The sequence below is a fragment of the Pan troglodytes genome, chromosome 19, assembly GCF_028858775.2.
Source record: "Pan troglodytes isolate AG18354 chromosome 19, NHGRI_mPanTro3-v2.0_pri, whole genome shotgun sequence".
Classification (NCBI taxonomy): Eukaryota; Metazoa; Chordata; class Mammalia; order Primates; family Hominidae; genus Pan; species Pan troglodytes.
Genome location: NC_072417.2, coordinates 95,244,402 through 95,264,526, shown reverse-complemented (window position 1 = coordinate 95,264,526; position 20,125 = coordinate 95,244,402). Strand labels below are relative to the sequence as shown.

The following is a 20,125-nucleotide window of genomic DNA, read 5'->3' as shown; positions in this document are numbered from 1 at the left end:
CCAGCGCCAGGTGTGGGAGGTGCGGAGAGGCCAGGTGTGGGTCGGGGGGCGGGGCTCGGGCAGCGCGGCACACGCCATTGGCTGTGCGTTTGGAGGGGGCGGGACTCTGTCAGGGGCTCACGCCATTGGCCGTGCGCGGAGGTGCGGTGGGGCGCGGCCTTCGGGGGGTGGGGCTCGGGCGGGAGGCGGGGCGGGGGCGGGGCTCGGGCCGAGCGGCGCACGCCATTGGCCGTGCGCAGCGGGTGAGGCCCGCGTGACGGCCGCTGAGCGTGCGCCTGGCGGGGCGGGCGGCGGCGCTCGGAGTCGCCGGGAGCTGCCGGGCTGTCCGCGCCGCCGCTGCGGGGCCATGATCCGGAACGGGCGCGGGGCTGCAGGCGGCGCAGAGCAGCCGGGCCCGGGGGGCAGGCGCGCCGTGAGGGTGTGGTGCGATGGCTGGTGAGCGCGGGGCCGGGGCGGGCCGCGGGGGCTCCGGGGCCGGCTTCCTTCCGGGGCGCCGCGCCAGCCGTTGCCCGGGGACCGGGCCCGCGTTCTGGGTGGCGTCCTCGTCCGGCATGGGCCGGGGCTGGCAGGCTGCGGGGCTCGCCCGCCGGGAGGGTCGGGCTGCAGAGGCTCCGCGCCCTGCCGTGGGCGACCCCCTCTACCTCTGGCGGAGGCCCCGCCCGGTCACGCCGACCTCTCCGGTGCAGCCACCGCACTGAGATCTGGAGCCACGGCCTCCCTGCTTCTCCGTAACCACCAGCAACCAGCTTGCCCGGCTCCGGTCCAGGGGTTCCCCTGGCCTCCGGGTGAGCGTCCCTGTAGGTGGGCATCGGGTGCGACCTGCCTGTCCGGGACCCGCAGTGAAGCCCGCGGGCTCCCGGGTCCTCCTCCGCCGGGCTAGAATGCGATCGGTCTTCCCTGGCCAGTCAGAGGGCATTGTTTTAAGAAAAGTTTCGGGTTGTCAACAAGTGAAAGGAAGATGACCGTTACTGATAATTTGCTACCTCTGACCCTTTCACGTGCCTGCCGGATGGAATCCAGGAAGCAAGCGCCTCTATCTGATTAGCCCTTCCCAGGAGAGCAAGCAGGGCCTTGTCCTCTGTGTCCGAGTCACCTCTGGGAAAAGGAATGTGGCTTTGTGTCAGTGGACTTTGACCTTGCCCTGACCAGGCCCCAGCCCCATTCCAGACTGTGCTCCCCTGGCCCAGCCTCTGCCCCCTCCTCCCCTCCAGCCTGTCCAGTGGGTACATGGGCCCGCCAGATTTTACCCAGCATGTCTGCCGGGCTCTGTGCACTGTGGCAGGGGTGCTGGGAGGAAGCAGTGGTGTGCAGTGGAGCAACTCTGTGCACTGTGTGGGCTGCCAGGGTCACACCTCTCCCTGGAGAGGCAGGGACAGCTTTGTCCACTTGAGGGGATGGGCAGCTGCTGTAAGGAAGTGGCGAAGAAGCCAGGGCAGCGAGGCCCAGTTGGTGGCAGGGCTGTGTAGCTTTGGGCTTGAGAGTTCACGTGTTAGCAGACCCAGATTTGTGAATGAAAACTCTCGAACCAGGTGGCAAGGCAGTGGCTGTTCACCCTTAGCGTTAAGCCTGCTGAGCTCGAGGCCATAAGGGAGGAGAAACAGGATTTTCAGGGCCAGTGATTCCCAGGGTTTTATTTTGTGGTTGGATTTGTTTTGGGTTAGCCCCAGGGACTGTTTGCTTGTCTCAAGGTAGTCTAGGATCCAACCCTACCCCAAGAGTTAACATTGGCTTATTTTAAAGTGACTGCCCAGGGCAGTTGATATTTGGTGAGGGGATAGGACACGTGGCCCTGCAGCTTTCAGTGGGCTCCAGTCTGTCCTGCACCCACCAGTCCTCTAGCCCCAGCCAGGCCTTGACATCTCTGCCCCTGCCACCCTTTCTAGATCTGGCACAGGGGTCCCACCGTCAGGCCCAGGAGCCAGTGGGGTGGAGAGCTGAGCACCTACATCCTCCGAATCCCAGTCCCAGGGCTCCCAGCAGCAGCTTCTCAGAGCGCTTCCTAAGGAGTCCTCAGAGGAGCAAAGCTCTGCCCCTAACCCACAGGGACACCTGGTCCCCACCCTTGGCACAGGGACCACCCACTCTCTCTGTCTCCACAGCTATGACATGGTGCATTACGGCCACTCCAACCAGCTGCGCCAGGCACGGGCCATGGGTGACTACCTCATCGTAGGCGTGCACACCGATGGTAAGCACAGATGGCCTCGCCCACCCGCGGCCCCCCAGCCCTCCTGTGGGTTGCGACTGTTGACTGAAAGCCTGCAGGCCTGGGGCCACCTTGCCAGGGCACAGCTGTAGGGGAGGGCACTGTAGGCTCACCCAGCCCAGCCCCAGCTGAGGATGGCCTAATGCCTTTCCCATCTTGCATTTCCTGTCCCAGCTAAAGAGAAGGGGCACCTGCTCCCCACCACTGCCAGCGAGGCTCCCAAGCCTTCAGGGGCTGAGCACCTGCTCGTCAGAAGGAATCTCTGCCTTTGCCTGAGACCCTCGCAGGGAAGAGAGCCACCCAGTTGGCCAGCACTAGTGGGCTAAGGGCCAGGGTAGAGAGACAGCCTGCCCCCACCGGCCCTCTTGTGTGGCTACAGCTGGGTGCTGGGAAGGGGCCTCCTACTCGAGGGGCCGGGTGGGCTGGGGTCCCCAGTCTCCCCGTTGTCCTTTTCCTAGAGGAGATCGCCAAGCACAAGGGGCCCCCGGTGTTCACTCAGGAGGAGAGATACAAGATGGTGCAGGCCATCAAATGGGTGGACGAGGTGGTGCCAGCGGCTCCCTACGTCACTACACTAGAGACCCTGGACAAATACAACTGTGACTTCTGTGTTCACGGCAGTGAGTGGCGGGGCTGGGACCTGGGGGCCTGGGGACATCAGGTGGCTCAGGATCAGATCTGCTGGTGGGACATCCGGGAACAGGGGGCCTCCGCCCTTCGAGGATCTGAGACATTTCCGGGCCCCCACCTAGAAATGGGCACGTGGACACTAGGGCAGGCCAGGGGCCGAGAGGGTCCTGGGCTCTGAAGGTTCTGGTGGCTTTGGGTTAAGGATCTTTGTCCTTGTGTGTCACTGCTTAGATGACATCACCCTGACTGTAGATGGCCGGGACACCTATGAGGAAGTAAAGCAGGCTGGGAGGTACAGGTGAGTCTCCACCGCGGGCCCGGCCATCCAGGGAGCTGGACACGGGGCTCCCTCCTGGCTCGTGCTTTGCTATTTACCGGGAGCCCGTGAGGGGAGCGTCCAGGCCCTGGGCCATGTTCCTCACGCCCAGGACTGGGAACTCGAGGGATGGAGGTGCCATTGTGGGGTGGCCTGGAGGCCCTTGCCATTTGGTGCTGCAGACCCATGGCCCCAGGGCTCCAAAGGCACAGCTTTGTGAGGTGGCAGCTGTTGAGCTCGGGGGACGTGGCTGGCACTGCTGGGGAGCTGGCACTGTATCTGAATTACCAGACGTCAGGGACATGAGGCCAGTGGCTCCCGCACGAGATGCTGCAGCTGAGAATTCACTCGGCTGCAGATGCTCAGCGGGCAGGACGTGGGTGTGAGGGAGGCAGGAAGCAGAGCTGCTACCCCAGTGCCCATCCTCTCCCTGGCATTGCACACCTGGGCCCCAGCGAGGGTCCTTTTCCGTGCTCCTGCCACTCCCTTCAGTCAATAAAAGCGTGGAGGCCTTCCCCACGTTCCCAACCCAGGTTTTCTGTTATGGCCTTGCACAGGGAGGGGACCCTCAGTCTTTGGGGCAGCCGTGGGTTCTGCCACAGCAGGGCTGCTAGTGTCCCTAGTGGTGGTAGCAGGAGGCAGAGCCTTGCGAGTGTCCCAGGATGAGACCCCACTCCCACTGTGTCCCCCAGAGAATGCAAGCGCACGCAAGGGGTGTCCACCACAGACCTCGTGGGCCGCATGCTGCTGGTAACCAAAGCCCATCACAGCAGCCAGGTGAGTCGGCGGCGGAATCCCCGAGGCCCCTGGGTCGAGGTCTCCAGGGGAAAGGAGGGGCACCTCCCTGCCCTCTCAGGGTCCTCCTGCCCACTGCTCCCCATCCCCAGCCGGTCCTGGGGTGGCCACGCCTGGAGGGCAGGCCCCTCAGCCCTGCTCTGACCTTCTGTGCAGGAGATGTCCTCTGAGTACCGGGAGTATGCAGACAGTTTTGGCAAGGTGAGTGCGGCTGTGCAGGGAGAGCTGAGCACGCAGCTGCAGGGGGCTCCCCCGGCCACCTGTCCCGGCCATCCCTTGGGGAAAGGCCAGCCCAGAGCCTCACCCTCCTCCCTCTGTCCCTGGCACTGACCAGGCACTGACTGCCAGGTTTGGCTGACTGGTGGATGCTGGGAGGGAGGGCAGGCGGGTGGTGGCACCGGCTGGCCGGTCACGGCAGCCACTGCTTGGAGGAGGAGCAAGGATTTGCCTGTGGACAGGTGGCCTCTAACCAAGTGGCCTGGCCCTCTCTCCCATTGTAGCCCCCTCACCCGATACCCGCCGGGGACATACTTTCCTCAGAAGGCTGCTCCCAGGTGACCAGACAGTGGTCTCAGGGTGCCAGGTCCCTCCCAAGGGCTGTGTGCACCTGCCGCAGGGCTCCTTGCCTCCTCCTGGTGGTTGCTGGCTGGGCTGAAGTGGTGTCTGCTGCCGTGCCTGCTGTGGTTGTGGGGTGGCGCCACAGTCCCACCTGCCACCTGGCCTGGCAGTGTGTCCCCTGCCCGAGGTGACTGGCTGGAAATGGGATTGCTGGCAGGTGACAGCTGAGGGTTTGGTGACCTGGTGAGGGCAGCACCTGGGAGGCCTCCCCCGCCAACCTGCTCCCTCTCTTGGCTTGCAGTGCCCTGGTGGGCGGAACCCCTGGACCGGGGTATCCCAGTTCCTGCAGACATCTCAGAAGATCATCCAGTTTGCTTCTGGGAAGGAGCCCCAGCCAGGGGAGACAGTCATCTATGTGGCTGGTGCCTTCGACCTGTTCCGTATCCTCTGGACCTCTGCTGCTCCCCGACATGTGCCACATGGGGTGGGACCTGGGGGCCTCACTTGACTCCTTGGGGCCCCCAGACTGGGCTGGCTGGTTTGCAGGGGAGCAGCTGTCAGCAGGGAGGATGGCGGGGAGGCCCTTGGGCATGAGCTGTCAGGGAGCTGCTCCCTGTCATCCCCATCCCGACTGCTTCTTAACCTGGGCACAGACATCGGGCATGTGGACTTCCTGGAGAAGGTGCACAGGCTGGCAGAGAGGCCCTACATCATCGCAGGCTTACACTTTGACCAGGTCACTGCCTTCTTGCTCCCTGGGCCCCTGGGCAGCTGATGGGCCCTCGAGGGGCCCTAAGGGTTGGTGTTAGGTGCAGGTGGTCTCTGGGAAGGGGCCCCAGGTGAAGTCAGAGGAGACCCTGGGGGGTGATCGTAGGCTTCTGGGGTCCAGGGCTGTCCTGTCTGGGGCATCCCCACAAGGGCGAGCAACCTCCCCAACTTCTTCCCATGAGGGACAGCCGGGAGGGGCACACCCTGTCCCCCCAAAAAGTCTCCGGGCTGAGCTAGCCTCACTCTGGCCACAGGAGGTCAATCACTACAAGGGGAAGAACTACCCCATCATGAATCTGCATGAGCGGACCCTGAGCGTGCTGGCCTGCCGGGTGAGTGGGGGCCAGGAGCCAGCCCAAGGATGGGGAGACATTCCCACAACATCCCCCCTACTAAGGGCCTCCCTGAGCCAGGGCAGGGGGGCTTGGGTCACTGGCAGAGCTGCACCCAGCACCCCGAGTTCTGTGGCACCTGCCCATACCTGTTTGTTGAGGCATGAGGAGGGGTGGTCAGGTCTCCAGATGCTGTTCCTTCTTGTCTCATGGAGGAGCCCCAGGGGTCCCCAGCCTGCCCAGCCCATCCCTGCTACTCACTGGCAGCCCCGCCCCATGTCTGAGCCGTCTCTCACCACCCTGTGGCCCTGGCTTACCAGTAGCAGGGACCGAGCAAGTCTTTCTGCCCCCACTGTCCCCACAGTACGTGTCAGAAGTGGTGATTGGAGCCCCGTACGCGGTCACAGCAGAGCTCCTAAGTCACTTCAAGGTGAGGCTCTGCATGGGCTCACCTCGTTCCCTCTGTTCACCTCTGTTCCTGCATGGGCTGGGAATGCAGGCTGGCTGTGGGCTCCTAGGCGGGGCCCAGGAGGTACCTGGGCTGAGGAAAGGGCAGGGTCAGCTCTCCCAACCCCCGGGGCCTGTGCTGGGCTGTGGGTGGCGACGGCCGCTGCCTCCCCGGGGAGGGCTCCTGACCCCACTCCTTCTCCAGGTGGACCTGGTGTGTCACGGCAAGACAGAAATTATCCCTGACAGGGATGGCTCCGACCCATACCAGGTGGGTCATGCTGGCCCTTGCTGGGCACAGGGGTTGCCATTGGCACTCCCAGCCATTTAATGTCTCACTGTGCCTGCCTGGGAAACGGGCATGGTGGCCGCAGCTGCTCCGACTGCACCACTCCCACGGGACCCTGGGCGCTGGTCTCCCTCTGGGGCAGGGCATCAGATGGGTCTTGGGGAGGTCAGCAGGGACCTTCATCCCGCTCCTCCTCTCTGGACCCCCAGGAGCCCAAGAGAAGGGGCATCTTCCGTCAGATTGACAGTGGCAGCAACCTCACCACAGACCTCATCGTCCAGCGGATCATCACCAACAGGTGCAGCTGGGTGGGGGCACCTCGGAGCCGCCCCATGGGCGCTCTCCGCTAGACTCACCCTGCCCTCCCCCTCGGAGGCGCCCCATGGGCGCTCTCCGCTAGACTCACCCTGCCCTCCCCCTCGGAGCCGCCCCATGGGCGCTCTCCGCTAGACTCACCCTGCCCTCCCCCTCGGAGCCGCCTCATGGGCGCTCTCCGCTAGACTTACCCTGCCCTCCCAGGTTGGAGTATGAGGCGCGAAACCAGAAGAAGGAAGCCAAGGAGCTGGCCTTCCTGGAGGCTGCCAGGCAGCAGGCGGCACAGCCCCTGGGGGAGCGCGATGGCGACTTCTAACTCGGCAGAGGCCCCGGCCGGCCCTCCCCCTGCTCTGCTTCTGCGCCTTCTGCGTTTGGACATAGGACTCTGCAGGGCCGCCCTCTCTAACTGGCCTGGCTCTGGAAGGGCTGCTGAGGACTCTGCCTCCTTGCCTGCCTACAAGGTGCCTGGTTTGCAGCAGGCTCTCCGCTCTTTCCAGCAAAGCTGCTCAGAGAGGGTGTCCAGCACAGTGGAGAGGCCGGAAGTGAGACGGGCAGATGGCACCTGCAGCCTGAAACGCACCGCTCCTGCGTGCGCCCCCACCTGCTCCCCGGATGCCCCCACCACCTGGACAGAGACCACACTGACTGCCCACCCAGCTGTGGCAGGAGGTGCAGAGCAGAGGGCTTTAGGGAGCAGTGACTGCGGTCACCTCTTTAGTTCTCTGGGTGTAGACCACACCACCTCCCACTGGGCACCCCCCAACACGGTGTCCTGCCACCCAGCGCCTGGCTCCAGGAAAACACGCTTGCCTTCCTTCCCGGCAGCTTTGCCACTCTCCTTATGGACTCTGTTCTGTTTGTACATGGCTGACGTAAATCTCTTTGGTACAACCGAATAAAGCCTGGTGGCAGCGCTGTGTGGGGCTCCCAGCCCTGCTGGGAAGGACCAGGGAACCACTCAGCAAGGAGACCCTCTTGGCCCTGCCCCCACCATGCACCCAGCAGCCGGGAGTGCAGCGGGCAGCCTGGCAGTGAGTGAAACCCAGGCCTCCAGCCCTCCAAAGCCTGGGGCCACCCCCTGTAGCAGGCGATGCTAGAATAAGGAAGAGAGCCAGAGCTGAGGCTCCTTGCCCCTTGGCCCCTCCAGGGGCCATGGGATCTCTGTCTCCCACACCCCTGTCAGGGCCCGCCTGGAGCAGCCCAGAGGCCGAAGAGGTTCTTACTGCAGCCTCCGGGAGGTGTCTAGGGAGGCCATAGATTGCCTGGTCTCGCCGCATTCAAAATGAGGCTTATGATCAGTACTTTTTTCAGCCCCACATTCCTCTCCAGAATGGCCTCTGCCCTACAGCACCTGGCCCATGTGGCACCCCATGGGCCTGTCCTCTGCTGTTGTGAGGTCGACCTCACGACCCAGCACAGGAGCTGGAGGCGAGGTGCACGCGAGGCTCTCCACAGCCCAGGAAGGCAGCCTCTCACCCTGCTCTCCGAGCCAGGGGCCAAGGTGTGGGGGGCACAGGCCATCCTCATCCTGCCAGGCCCCCGCTTTCAGGAGTGGGGTGGTGCCAATGCTCCCACTCAGAACCCTGGACTGCGGGGTCCCCTGAGCAGAGGGACCAGCCAGTTCCCCATAGACAGATTGGTGCTGGACAGGGGCTGCCTGGGCCCCAGGCTTGGGGAGGGTAGAAAGGCCCTGCAGTGCTGCTGCCTGGGCCCGGAGGTGGGCCTGGCCCCTTAGCAGCATTGGAGGCCAGAGCCCAAGCCAGTTCCGGAGTCACACCCAACAGCGGAGGGAGAACCTACCCATCTCCCACCTTCAGCTCTGGGGAGGCATGCTCTGGGCCTCTGGAGCCAGGGCTCAGGCCCCCAACTCTCCTCCTTGCCCCTGCACCCTCGGACTTGGCCTGGCCAGAAGGGATGGGGGCAAGAGGAAGGCAGCCAGGGGCTCCAGCCCACGCCCTCACAGATTTGGCTCTCGAGTTGGGAAGCGAAGGGCTGGGGGAGGACACTGGGAACCGGGCCAGTGGTGGCCCTGCACTTCCCCCAGGGAGCACCAAGGCTAGGCGCGGCTTCACCGCGGGGCTGGGTCGTGGCCAGCTTCGCCCCTGGGTCTGAAGACCTCTGGGCGGCCCAGGCCAACCTTGCCCTGCCGCCGCACACTCGGCTGCCTTCTCATACCCAGGCTTGGGGATTTCCAGGTCCCGTTCCCCTCGTGGCCTGGCTGCCAGTCCTCCAGCACCCCTCACTCCGAGGCCGCCTCATTTATTTATTCGTTTGCCATTAACTGCGGGGTGAGCGGAGTAGGGGAGACCTGGGGCGCCATCCCGCGCCGGAGGGGCCTGGGGTCACCGAGTGGGACGGTGGGGGCGGGGGGCCCCCAGCGGTGCCAGGAGAGGTCCGGGCTCAGGCGGCGAGGCAGTCGGCTGCGCGCAGGGACAGGAAGACGTCCGCCTTGCACTGGTAGGTCCCGCGGCCGTCGGGGAGCCGCTCGCACCTCTGCAGGTTTGGGGCGACGTCCTGGACGCACACAGCCTGGGGGCAGGCAAGCAAAGGCTGAGGGGCCGCCGCCCCCCCACCCACGTCCTGCCGCCGCCCCCCATCAACCCCCGGCACGCCGGACTCACGAGGCTCCGCAGCCTGGGGTGCAGTTGCAGCTCCGGGGAGGCGCCGGCCCCGCCCGGGGGTTCCGCCCCTCTGTAGGGCTGGGAGCGCCGCGCGTACGGGGACCTGCGGAAGCCGGACAGCAGCCCCGCGGCGCGGCCCACTGAGTAGGAGCTGTGCCCCGCCGCCGGCTTGTACCACGCGAGGCCAGGCGGCGCCAGCAGCAGGCACAGCGCCAGGGCGGCGGCCGCCAGTGTCGCGGACCGGGCCATGGGGACGCCGGCTGACTGGTGGGCGGCGGCGTCGGGGCTCGGAGCAGCCACCGCCTGGGCCGCCTTATATCTGCGGCGAGGGCGGGCCGAGGCTGCGGAGGGCCGGGAGGGGCGGCGGGCGGGCTGGGGGTGCAGCGGGCGGGCGCGCGCGGAGGAGCCGTCGCACCTCCGCATCCCAAAGGAACCAGCCGCGCGGGCGAGCGCTGGAGGCGCGCAAGGATCTGGCGCTTGGTGGGAGCCCAACGCCCCCTCAAGCTCCCCACCCATGCCGCTCGCGCCGTTCAGGCCCGGCTTGCGTGGGCCTCAGTGGCAGCAGGGGAGGGCCCACGGGCGCCCAGCCCTAGGAGTCGTCCCCCAGGCAGTCCCCAGTACTCCTAATGCTGGAGAGCCAGCCACACTGCACAGTGCCCCGGGGGCGGTTTCTACCACCCTAAGGGGTATTCTTGGCTCCAGGCGTCAGAGTCCATGTGGCTTGTGGGGCCCTCATTTCTTTCATGCCCACTGGGGAAGGTTCCACCAGCAGGGCTGTTACTGGCGGGGTCCTCTGGGAGGGGGGCAAGGCCAGCCACACCAAGGCACTGGAGCTCCACGACTCCTGGCCTTCGATTGGAGGCCCCTCTCTGCCAGCTCTGCCCCTTGGGGGGCACCAGGCAGGACTGCCAGCCGCTCTCCTGACAGGTGACATCAGCCTTCAAGCTCACTGTGCCCTCACCATTTCATGCTCCCCCAAGGTCCTGGTCATGTCTTCTCTTGGGTATCTTCCCAGGACAGGCACTGGCACTGGTGCCCTGGCACTTGTTTCTGGGTTCCATGCTTCCCAGGTGTGATGGTGAATGCTGAGTGTCAGCTTGACTGGATTGAAGGATGCAAAGTATTGTCACTGGGTGTGTCTGTGAGGGTGTTGCCAGAGGAGATTCCCATTTGAGTCAGTGGGCCGGGAGACGCAGACCCACCCTCAATCCAGGTGGGCACCACCTAATCCGCTGCCAGCACAGCCAGGATACAAGCAGGCAGAGGAACGTGGAAAGACTAGACTGGCTGAATCTGGCCTCCATCTTTCTCCCATGCTGGATGCTTCCTGCCCTCGCACGTCGGCCTCCAGGTTCTTCAGCTTTTGGACTCTCGGACCTACACCAGTGACTTGCCAGGGGCTCTGCAGCCTTTGGCCACAGGATGAAGGCTGCACTGTCGGCTTCTCTACTTTTGTTTTGGGACTCAGACTGGCTTCCTTGCTCCTCACCTTGCACATGGCTTATTGTGGGACTTCACCTTGTGATCACGTGAGTCAATACTCCCAATAAACTCTTCATATATACTCTTCATATAGAGTCCTGTCTCTCTAGAGAACCCTGACACAGATTTCAGGTGAGGCCTGGTCTACTCCTCAGGTTGCTGTGAGGAAGGGTCAAGAGATACTGGGCACGGGTCACTGGCCCCATGAATGCCAAGGGCTCCCTAGGTTACTGGAGACACAGCCTGTGCTCTGTCCAGAAGCAGCCTGAGACGCCGGGGCTGCCACTCCCCCAGCGGCCCCTTCCCACCACGATTGTGGGGAGCAGAGGCACACAAAGGAGCCTCCCAGGGCCACCTTTCCCTAGGAAGGGAAGCCTCAGACGTGTGGACACACTTCCCAGTGTCAGGACACTGATCCCTACACTGTGGGAAGCCCAGCCCCGCTGCAGACAGTCCCAGTGAGAACAATGGACGCCCACTCAGAGATGGCCTTCAGTCTGGAGGCGCCACAAGCAGTGGCCGCCAGCTTTGCACAGCCAGGGTCCCTCAGAGCCAGTCTGAGGGAGGGTCCCAGGGCCGCCGCCGGCAATCCAGCAGGCAAGAGCATGCCTGAAGAGCACGCCCCAGGCTCTACCGTCTGATCCTGCTCCTTCTCCTCCCAGTCGTGACTCAGGGTTTGACGAGGGCCTTGGCGTTTCACGGAGATGTTTATTCATGAGAGTTTTCATATCAAAACACACCGAGACCACATCAATATGCCGAGAACACAGGCACCCAGAGGCCTCCAGCAAGATTTGAGTAGTTTAATGAGTTTTCACTTATTGGATAAAAGTGTCAACATAGTGATGGCAAAACAAACGCAGCTCCAGCCCTTGTTTCCACCTTGTTGCAGCTCAGGGGCGCTGTCCCCAGCAGCCATCGGCGCCAGCATGAGGAAGGGGTCTCAGGATGCCCCTCCAGCAAGAGCCAGGTCGGGCCTCACTCCTTGAACTTCCATTCCTGGCGGCACATGGGGCAGTGCTGCTGCACCTGCTGCGCGTGCAGCCACTTGAGGATGCAATGCATGTGGAAGCAGTGGGAGCACTGGCCCCACACCAGCGGGCAGTCGTCGCCGGGCACCTTGCCTACGGAGGGGAGGTGGGGAAAAGGACAGGCATGACCAGGCTGGACACAGAGCATGTGACAAGCCAGGCAGGGGTGCAGGTAGGGACCCTGGGCAGTGGCTCCAGCACTGCAGCCTCTCATGTTGCAGAGAAGCCGAAATCAGGCGTGTTACCCAATCGGTCTCCTGACCAGCCCGCCCCCAGGCGAAGACCAGCAATGACCAAGGCACACCGGACATGCGGCCTCCACCTGGGGCAACCGCAGCAGGCGCCTCCCCTCACCCAGGCTCATCATGCTCAGTGGGGAGCCCAGGGGCCTGAGGAGGTGGCGCTCTGGCCTAGCCCACCTTGTGTCCCCTGTGCTTGAGGCTGGGGAAAAAGAGCAATGTCTGACCTACAGGCCCTGGGCCCATCTGCAGACACTTGATCTGTGATGCCAAAAAGGTCACATGAATGGTCAAGGCACCAAGGAGACGTGCATCTGAGTAGTGAACTGGTCTCTTGATCAAGGGCAGGAGGGGTGGGGTCTGGGGACCTAGAAGACTCTTCCCTAGACATCAGGGATCCGGTGTGCTGCCCAGGTGTTGGGGACGCTGTGTTGATGGGCACCTGTGCATGGGCCCTGCCTCCCAGGACAGGCACAGGCTGCGGGCACCAGCCCAAACACCTAGAAATGCTTTCTCCATGGAGAGGGCCTGACACAGAGAGGGATGCTTATATCAGCCATGATCAAGAGAAATGAGTGTCCCTGATCTCCAAGAGCCTGGAAACCCCCGAGGAACAGCTGCTGCCAGCAGAGCACAGCAAGTCCCAGCCCCAGCCCCACGGCAGGGTCGGCCTGGCATTGTGGAGCTGGAGCTCGTGGCCACCCTCCTGTCCTGGCGGCGCCGGCCCCACGGCATGCCCACTCCCAGCCCTGGGAGGACCTGCCCGTGGGGGTTTCTGGCCTCAGCACAACTCTGCTTGATATCGGCCCTTTCAAATGAGAGCTGAAGCCTGCTAGCCCCCTGAGGAGAGGGGTCTGGGCCACTCTGAGTACTCGGGGGAGGCCTCGTTTAGTCAAAGGTGCCACTTCGTTCTAGTGCATTCCCCACCCGAAGCCGGCCTGGGGTGTCTGATGAGTCCGCAGATGCACTGAGGGTGACTCATTCCAGGACCTGCTGGTCTCCTGATTGCATTTTTTTAAATTAAAACTCCTCTCGGCAAAACTGCACTGCCACCAGAGTCCCCTGGGATGCGGGATGGACTCATTGTTTACCAGCCTCGGGCTCCCACAGTCTTTGTTGAATGAACTTAGTCACTCTGAATTTTTCACAGGAGTTCAATTTTAGCAAAAGAAACCTGGTGCTGCTTAGCATGGAAGCACATTGGACTCGTCAAACGCTTTGCGCGTTAACACTGACTCACTATGACTTAACCATCAGCAGGTCCAAAAATTAGACTCTCAACTCCTGAGTCTCTGCAGCCAACAGGCCCCATGTTAACAAAGCCTGAGCACACTGTGTCAGCGGAGACATGCTGAGTGTTCAGAGCAACACCCTCTGGATGCCCCATCACAGGCCCAGCTGGCATGCTGCAGGCCGGGCTCTGCAGGCTGCCTGTGGACCCACCACTGCAGTCACTTGGGGGCTACCTAGCACCACCTCTAATCCACAGGATTCACCACCCACATCTGGCCCACGGATCCAGCCAGACGAGGTGTGGACACATGGTTCGGAGGAATTTCAGAAGTTAAGCTGCTGCTCCAGAAGTCGAATGCCTGCCCTCAGGGCATCCCACGCACTCTTTGTTACATCCTTAAGAGCAATTTAAAAGAGATCAAATAAAACTGTGCCTTGTGAATTTAGTTATTAACCTAATTAGCTATTAACTACAAATCCAATCAGGTAGAGTCAATCAATAATTTCCTAAGATTACACCCTACCCGTTTGATTAAATGAGGATTAATTCCTGAGTGATGAGATTTCTATTTAGCTAGGGCCAATGTAAAAGTTAAGCCTAGAATAAAAAGTATTTGTACTGGCCAGGCACCACACCTATAATCCCAGCACTTTGGGAGGCTGTGGCAGGACAGAGCCAAGAGTTTGAGACCAGCCTGGGAAACATAGTGAGACTCCATTTCCACAAAAAAAATTAAAAATTTATGTAGTTTTGTTCAGGCATGGTGGCTCACGTCTGTAATCCCGGCACTTTGGTATGCCAAGGCAGGCAGATCCCTTGAGCCCAGGAGTTCAAGACTAGCTTTGGCAACATAGCAAAACCCTGTCTCTACAAAAAATAAAAAAATAAAAAATTAGCCAGGCATTGTGGAGCATGCCTGTGGTCCCAGCTACTTGAGAGGTGGAGGTGGGAGGATCACTTGAGCTGAGGAATTGAAGGCTACAGTGAGCTATGATTTTGCCACTGCACTGCCGCCTGGGTGACAGCAAGACCCTGTCTCAAAAAAAAAAAAAATTGTACTAAGATTCAGTCATCTCAATTTCACCTTAAGAAGCAAAGACAGGGGCGGGTGCAGTGGGTCACACCTGTAATCCCGGTACTTTGGGAGGCCGAGGTGGACGGATCACCTGAGGTCAGGAGTTTTAAGACCAGCCTGGCCAACATGGTGAAACCCTGTCTCTGCTAAAAATACAACAAGGGCTGGGCGCAGTGGCTCATGCCTGTAATCCCAGCACTTTGGGAGGCTGAGGTGGGCAGATCACGAGGTCAAGAGATCGAGACCATCCTGGCCAACATGGTGAAACCCCATTTCTGTTAAAACTACAAGAATTAGCTGGGCATGGTGGCGAGTGCCTGTAGTCCCAGCTATTCGGAAAGCTGAGGCAGGAGAATCACTTGAACTAGGGAGGCGGAGGTTGCAGTGAGCCAAGATCGTGCCACTGCACTCCAGCCCTGGTGACAGAGTCAGACTCTGTCTCGAAAATAAATAAATAAATAAAAATAAAAATACAACAAATTAGCTGGCTGTGGTGGTGCATGCCTGTAATCCCAGCTACTTGGGAGGCTGAGGCCGGAGAATCCTTTGAACTCAGAAGGGTGGGGGTTGCGGTGAGCTGAGATAGTGCCACTGCACTCCAGCCTGAGCAACAGGGCAAGACTCTATCTCAAAAAAAAAAAAAAAAAAAAAAAAAAAAAAAGCAAAGGAGGCAGATGAGTGTGGTGGTATGCTACTTGGGAGGCTGAGACAGTAGGATGGCTGGAGCCCAGGAGTTCACGTCCAGCTTGGGCAACACAGTGAGACCCTGTCAATCAATATGGGCATGCACCTGGCCCTACAAAAATACGCCTGGTTACTTGGGGTAGTGAGTAGCTTCTCGGTCCTCCCCATTCCCCACTGTCCTCTCCATTCCCCACTGTCCTCTGGGGAGTTCTTCTTGTCCTCCCTGGGCAAAACCTTGACCCTTGCTTCTGCTTTACGCTCATTTTGGTCTCATGAAAAACCATTTCGCTGATGGAAAACTCTGCTTTCAACCTAAACATAATCAAACATTTCCACTTTTTTTCTTTTTTTTTGAGATGGAGTTTCACTCTTGTTGCCCAGGCTGGAGTGCAATGGTGCGATCTTGGCTCACCACAACATCTGCCTCCCAGGTTCAAGCGATTCTTTTGCCTCAGCCTCCTGAGTAGCTGGGATTACAGGCATGCACCACCATGCCCGGCTACTTTTTTGTATTTTTAGTAGAGACAGGATTTTACCATGTTGGCCAGGCTGGTCTCAAACTCCTGACCTTAGGTGATCTGTCCGCCTCGGCCTCCCAAAGTGCTGGGATTACAGGCACCTGCCACCATGCCCGGCTAATTTTTTTTGATTTTTAGTAGAGTCGGGGTTTTGCCATGTTGGCCAGGCTGGTCTCGAACACCTGGCCTGAAGCAATCCGCCTGCCTTGGCCTCCCAAAGTGGTGGGATTACAGGTGTGAGCCACTGCGCCTGGCCTATGCCATTCAATTTTGAGAATTTTCAAATAAAAAGTTTAAACTAATCTTTTGTTTGTTTGTTTTTTGAGATGGAGTCTTGCTCTTGGCTCACTGCAACCCCCGTCTCCCAGGCTCAAGAGATTCTCCTGCCTCAGCCTCCCCAGTAGCTGGGATTACAGGCACACACCACACACCCAGCTAATTTTTGTATTTTTAGTAGAGATGGCGTTTCACTACGTTGGCCAGGATGGTCTCAATCTCCTGACCTTGAGATCCATCCACTTCAGCCTCCCACAGTGCTGGGATGACAAGTGTGGGCCACCATACCCTGCCTTGATCTCTTGACCCTGTGATCTGCCTACCTTGGCCTCCCACAGTGCTAGGATGACAGGTGTGAGCCACCGTGCCGGCCTCCATCTCTTGACCTTGTGATCCGCCCGCCTCGGCCTCCCACAGTGCTGGAATAACAGGCGTGGGCCACCATGCCGGCCTCCATCTCTTGACCTTGTGATCCTCCCGCCCAGACTCTAATCTCTTTTTAATCCCACGTATTTCACAGCTGAGTTTCATCCTATGGAGTCTGTGACAGGATCTTTATATAAACATGGGTACCAACCACCTGGCTTTTTTTCTATCAACTTTTCTTCATGAGATGAAAATGAAAATGTTGGGTGGGGGCACAGTGGTTCGCGCCTGTAATCCCATCCCTTTGGGAGGCTGAGGCGGGTGGATCACCTGAGGTTGACAGTTCGAGACCAGCCTAACATGGAGAAAGCCTGTCTCTACTAAAAAATACAAAATTAGCCGGGTGTAGTGGCACATGCCTGTGATCCCAGGTACTCGGAAGGCTGAGGCAGGAGAATCGCTTGAGCCCAGGAGGCGGACGTTGCAGTGAGCCGAGATCGCGCCATTGCACTCCAGCCTGGGCAACAAGAGTGAAACTCCATCTCAGAAAAAAAAAAAAGAAAAGAAAAGAAAAGAAAGAAAAGAAAATGAAAATGTGGGCCAGGCAAAGTGGCTCACACCTGTAATCCCAGCACTTTGGAAGGCTGAAGTGGGCAGGTCACCTGAGGTCAGGAGTTCAAGGCCAGCCTAGCCAACAAAGCAAAACCCCGTCTCTACTAAAAATAAAAAAATTAGCCCAGCATGGTGGCACATGCCTGTAATCCCAGCTGCTTGGAAGGCTGAGGCAGGAGAACCGTTTGAACCCGGGAGGCAGAGGTTGCGGCAAGCCGAGATCGTGCCATTGCACTCCAGCCTGGGAAACAAGATCGAAACTCGGTCTCAAAAAAAAAAAAAAAAAAAAGAAAATGAAACTGGGTATTTCGTGCAGGTATTTAACAGGAGCTACTGAGGCTAGTCCAGCAGGCAGCAGACAGCACAGAGGGGACACTCACAGTCGGAGCCGCTCAGACAGCATGGAGGGGACACTCACAGTCAGGGCAGCAGCCGTTAAATGCCATCCTGCAGATGCCACAGTTCTCATCGTTGGCCACCCAGAGCCAAGTGGCCACGCCGTTCCAGCACTTAATCTTCACCTTCATGGCAGCAAAGCCTGCGGTGGAGGGGAACAGGACGACTGGCTAAATTGAGTCTGCAGAGCTAGAACATTTAGGCACCAAAATAGGTATAAGCCTGCCACGGTGTAGTCCCAGCTACTCAGGGGGCCAAGGCAGGAAGATCATACCAGCCCAGGAGTCCGAACCCAGCCTGGGAAACATCGTGAGCCCTGTTTCTATTTTATTTTACTTTTATTTTTATTAATTTTTTTTTTTTTGAGACAGAGTCTCACTCTGTCACCCAGGCTGGAGTGCAGTGGCATGATCTCAGCTCATTTCTTGTGCTTCAGCCTCCTGAGTAGCTGAGGCTATAGGCACGCAACTCCACACCCGACTAATTTTTGTATTTTTAGTAGTCGAGGTTTCACCATGTAGGCCAGGCTGGTCTTGAACTCCTGGCCTCAAGCGATCTGCCACCGCGGCCTCCCAAAGTGCTGGGATTACAGGCGTGAACCACTGTGCCCTGCTATGAGCCCCGTTTCTATTAAAACAAATAACAAGTAAAGGGCTCTGGGCCCAGAGGGTCAGGGCTACAGGGGAGCTACTGGAGAACAGCAAGCCCCAGCAGCAATCCGCTTTGTGGCTCACACCTGTAATCCCAGCACTCTGGGAGGCCAAGGCGGGAGGATCGCCTGAGCTCAGGAGTTTGAGACCAGCCTGTGTAACACAGTGAGACTGAGTCTCTACCAAAAAGGAAAAAAAAGAATGATCTGTGAGGTTTCTTTAGCCATCTAGAGAAAGGGCACACTCTTCTCTCCAAGGGAAGGGACTCAGCTCCTTACGGACAAGGAGATCACATTTGGGAGCACAGGACAGTCAGGAGTTTGGTTTTACCTCACGTTGAGGATATCTTCAAAGATCTCAAATGGGCCTGGCCAACATGACGAAACTCCGTCTCTACAAAAAATACAAAAACATTAGCCGCAGGTGGTGGCTCATGCTTGTAATCCCAGCACTTCGGGAGGCCGAGGAGGGTGGATCACTTGAGGTCAGGAGTTCGAGACCAACCTGGCCAACATGGTGAAACCCCATCTCTACCAAAAAAACAAAAATTAGAGGCCAGGCGCAGTGGCTCACGCCTGTAATCCCAGCACTTTGGGAGGCTGAGGCGGGCAGATCACAAGGTCAGGAGTTCAAGACCAGCCTGGCCAACATACTGAAACCCTGTCTCTACTAAAAATACAAAAAATTAGCCAGGTGTGGTGGTGGGCACCTGTAATCCCAGCTACTCGGGAGGGTGAGGCAGGAGAATCACTTGAACCTGGGAGGCGGAGGTTGCAGCGAGCTGAGATCACGCCAGCTCCCAGCTCTATTCGGGAAGCTGAGCCACAGGAATCACTTGGACCTGGGAGGCAGCGATTGCAGTGAGCCGAGATCGCACCACTGCACTCCAGCCTGGGCAACATAGTGGGACTGTCTCAAAAAAAAAAAAAAGCCAGCTGTGGTGGCGTGCACCAGCTGCCTGAGAGGCTGACGTGGGAGGATAGCTCGAGCCCAGGAGTTTGAGGCTGCAGTGAGCCAAGATCACACCACTGCACTCCACTCTGGGTGACAGAAGGAGACCCTGACTCAAAAAACAAAAACAAAAGCAAGTATCTCAAAACAACTTAAAATCCATGAAATGGGCTGGGTGTGGTGGCTCACGCCTGTAATCCCAGCACTTTGGGAGGCCAAGGCGGGCGGATCATCTGAGGTCAGGAGTTCAAGACCACCCTGGCCAACATGGCGAAACCCTGTCTCTATTAAAAATACAAACATTAGCCAGGTATGGTGGCACGTGCCTGTAGTCCCAGCTACTCGGGAGGCTGCCGCTGGAGACTCGCTTGAACCCAGGAGGCAGAGGTTGCAGTGAGCCGAGATCGCCCCACTGCACTCCAGCCTGGGCGACAGAATGAGACTGTCTCAAAAAAAAAAAAAAAAAAAATCAATGAAATGGCACACTGGTTTTCATTAATAAGTTGCAAAAATAATTTTTTTTTGGAGACAGGGTCTGGCTCTGTCACCCAGGCTGGAGTGCAGTGGTGCCACCACGGCTCACTGCAGCCTCGACCTCCTGGGCTCAAGCAATCCTCCCACCTCGGCCTCCCAAGTAGCTGGTAGTACAGAAGTGCACCACCATGCCCAGCTCATTTTTTTTTTTTAGAGATGGGGGTCTCACGATGTTGCCCCGGCTGGTCTCAAACTCCTGGGCTGAAGCGAACCTCTTGCCTCGGCCTCCCAAAGTGCTGGGATTACAGGCGTGAGGCCCGCGCCCGGCCCGCAAGAAAATTTGTAAAGGATATGACTGGCAAAATGTGACAGTGCAGACTTGGGGGGGCTGCAGGTGGAGACCAAAAAACCAACCCGCAGCTCGTCTGCAGCGGCTGCCGCCCGCCGAAGCCGCGCCCGCCGGACCCCACCGCGAGCCGAGCGCACAGTCCTGGGCGGGAGCGGAAACAAGGACTCCCAGCAGCTCCCAGGCACCCGCCGCGCCCGTAGCGCCCCCAGCGCCCCCAGCCCTGGCCGATCGGGCGGAGCGTGCGGGGAGGGAGGGGCGCGTAGGCTCCGCCTCCAACGGCCGCCGCCCCACCCCCTGCGCCCTCGCACCTTCGCCAACCTAATCACGCACCGCCCTACCCGCCCTTCCGTTGGCAGCGCCGGCGTCCGCGCGGGAAGGTATAAAAACGACCACAGTCGCGGCCCGACTCCCTCAACAGCGCCCGCCGAGTCTCGCACGCCAGTGCGCACGCGCCTCGCCGGCTCACCCCGTCCCGCGCGCGCAGCCGTCCGCCGGCGGCCAATCAGCAGCC

The 20,125-nt window shown here is 59.7% G+C and overlaps 3 protein-coding genes across 23 annotated transcripts; 1 reads left to right on the top strand and 2 right to left on the bottom strand.

The window, feature by feature from the left end:
• The first annotated feature begins 237 nt into the window (after positions 1–237).
• PCYT2 (phosphate cytidylyltransferase 2, ethanolamine) lies at positions 238–7,556 on the top strand. Of its 14 annotated transcripts, none has more exons than XR_010152723.1 (14): positions 259–435; positions 2,100–2,188; positions 2,665–2,826; positions 3,068–3,134; positions 3,845–3,929; positions 4,104–4,148; positions 4,448–4,692; positions 4,807–4,945; positions 5,159–5,241; positions 5,528–5,605; positions 5,970–6,035; positions 6,258–6,323; positions 6,551–6,639; positions 6,861–7,556. XR_010152723.1 is itself a non-coding variant. In XM_016930561.4 (14 exons), exons 1-14 carry the CDS (start codon positions 347–349, stop codon positions 6,970–6,972), a joined length of 1,224 nt encoding a protein of 407 aa, XP_016786050.1. In that variant the 5' UTR covers positions 259–346; the 3' UTR covers positions 6,973–7,556. The 14 variants fall into 14 exon arrangements, 12 of the variants coding, with proteins under 12 accessions (NP_001267059.1, XP_024205870.1, XP_016786050.1 ...); XM_016930561.4 differs by having other exon boundaries at positions 4,448–4,501; XM_063798052.1 differs by lacking the exon at positions 259–435 and adding an exon at positions 496–785 and having other exon boundaries at positions 4,448–4,501.
• Positions 7,557–8,899: 1,343 nt separating this feature from the next.
• NPB (neuropeptide B) lies at positions 8,900–9,890 on the bottom strand. The gene is made up of 2 exons (XM_016930943.4): positions 9,278–9,890; positions 8,900–9,185 (listed from the first exon to the last, which is right to left on the bottom strand). Exons 1-2 carry the CDS (start codon positions 9,791–9,793, stop codon positions 9,057–9,059), a joined length of 645 nt encoding a protein of 214 aa, XP_016786432.2. The 5' UTR covers positions 9,794–9,890; the 3' UTR covers positions 8,900–9,056.
• A 1,657-nt stretch (positions 9,891–11,547) lies between these two features.
• ANAPC11 (anaphase promoting complex subunit 11) lies at positions 11,548–20,122 on the bottom strand. Of its 8 annotated transcripts, none has more exons than XM_009433527.4 (4): positions 19,953–20,122; positions 18,171–18,233; positions 17,213–17,332; positions 11,548–11,883 (listed from the first exon to the last, which is right to left on the bottom strand). In XM_009433527.4, exons 3-4 carry the CDS (start codon positions 17,319–17,321, stop codon positions 11,738–11,740), a joined length of 255 nt encoding a protein of 84 aa, XP_009431802.1. In that variant the 5' UTR covers positions 17,322–17,332; positions 18,171–18,233; positions 19,953–20,122; the 3' UTR covers positions 11,548–11,737. The 8 variants fall into 8 exon arrangements, with proteins under 8 accessions (XP_009431802.1, XP_001165657.1, XP_003315824.1 ...); XM_001165657.5 differs by having other exon boundaries at positions 19,923–20,090; XM_003315776.6 differs by having other exon boundaries at positions 19,945–20,090.
• Between the last annotated feature and the right edge of the window lie 3 nt (positions 20,123–20,125).

Excerpts from the sequence above, each read along its gene's own strand:
- PCYT2 (XM_016930561.4), top strand. The coding sequence starts at position 347 with ATGATCCGGAACGGGCGCGGGGCTGCAGGCGGCGCAGAGCAGCCGGGC. Across the intron at positions 5,606-5,969 it reads TGAGCGTGCTGGCCTGCCGG|TACGTGTCAGAAGTGGTGAT; the intron begins GTGAGTGGGGGC and ends CTGTCCCCACAG. Across the intron at positions 6,324-6,550 it reads ATGGCTCCGACCCATACCAG|GAGCCCAAGAGAAGGGGCAT; the intron begins GTGGGTCATGCT and ends CTGGACCCCCAG.
- NPB (XM_016930943.4), bottom strand. The coding sequence starts at position 9,793 with ATGGGTGGGGAGCTTGAGGGGGCGTTGGGCTCCCACCAAGCGCCAGAT. Across the intron at positions 9,186-9,277 it reads ACCCCAGGCTGCGGAGCCTC|GCTGTGTGCGTCCAGGACGT; the intron begins GTGAGTCCGGCG and ends GCCTGCCCCCAG.
- ANAPC11 (XM_009433527.4), bottom strand. The coding sequence starts at position 17,321 with ATGAAGGTGAAGATTAAGTGCTGGAACGGCGTGGCCACTTGGCTCTGG. Across the intron at positions 11,884-17,212 it reads TAACGGCTGCTGCCCTGACT|GCAAGGTGCCCGGCGACGAC; the intron begins GTGAGTGTCCCC and ends TCCCCTCCGTAG.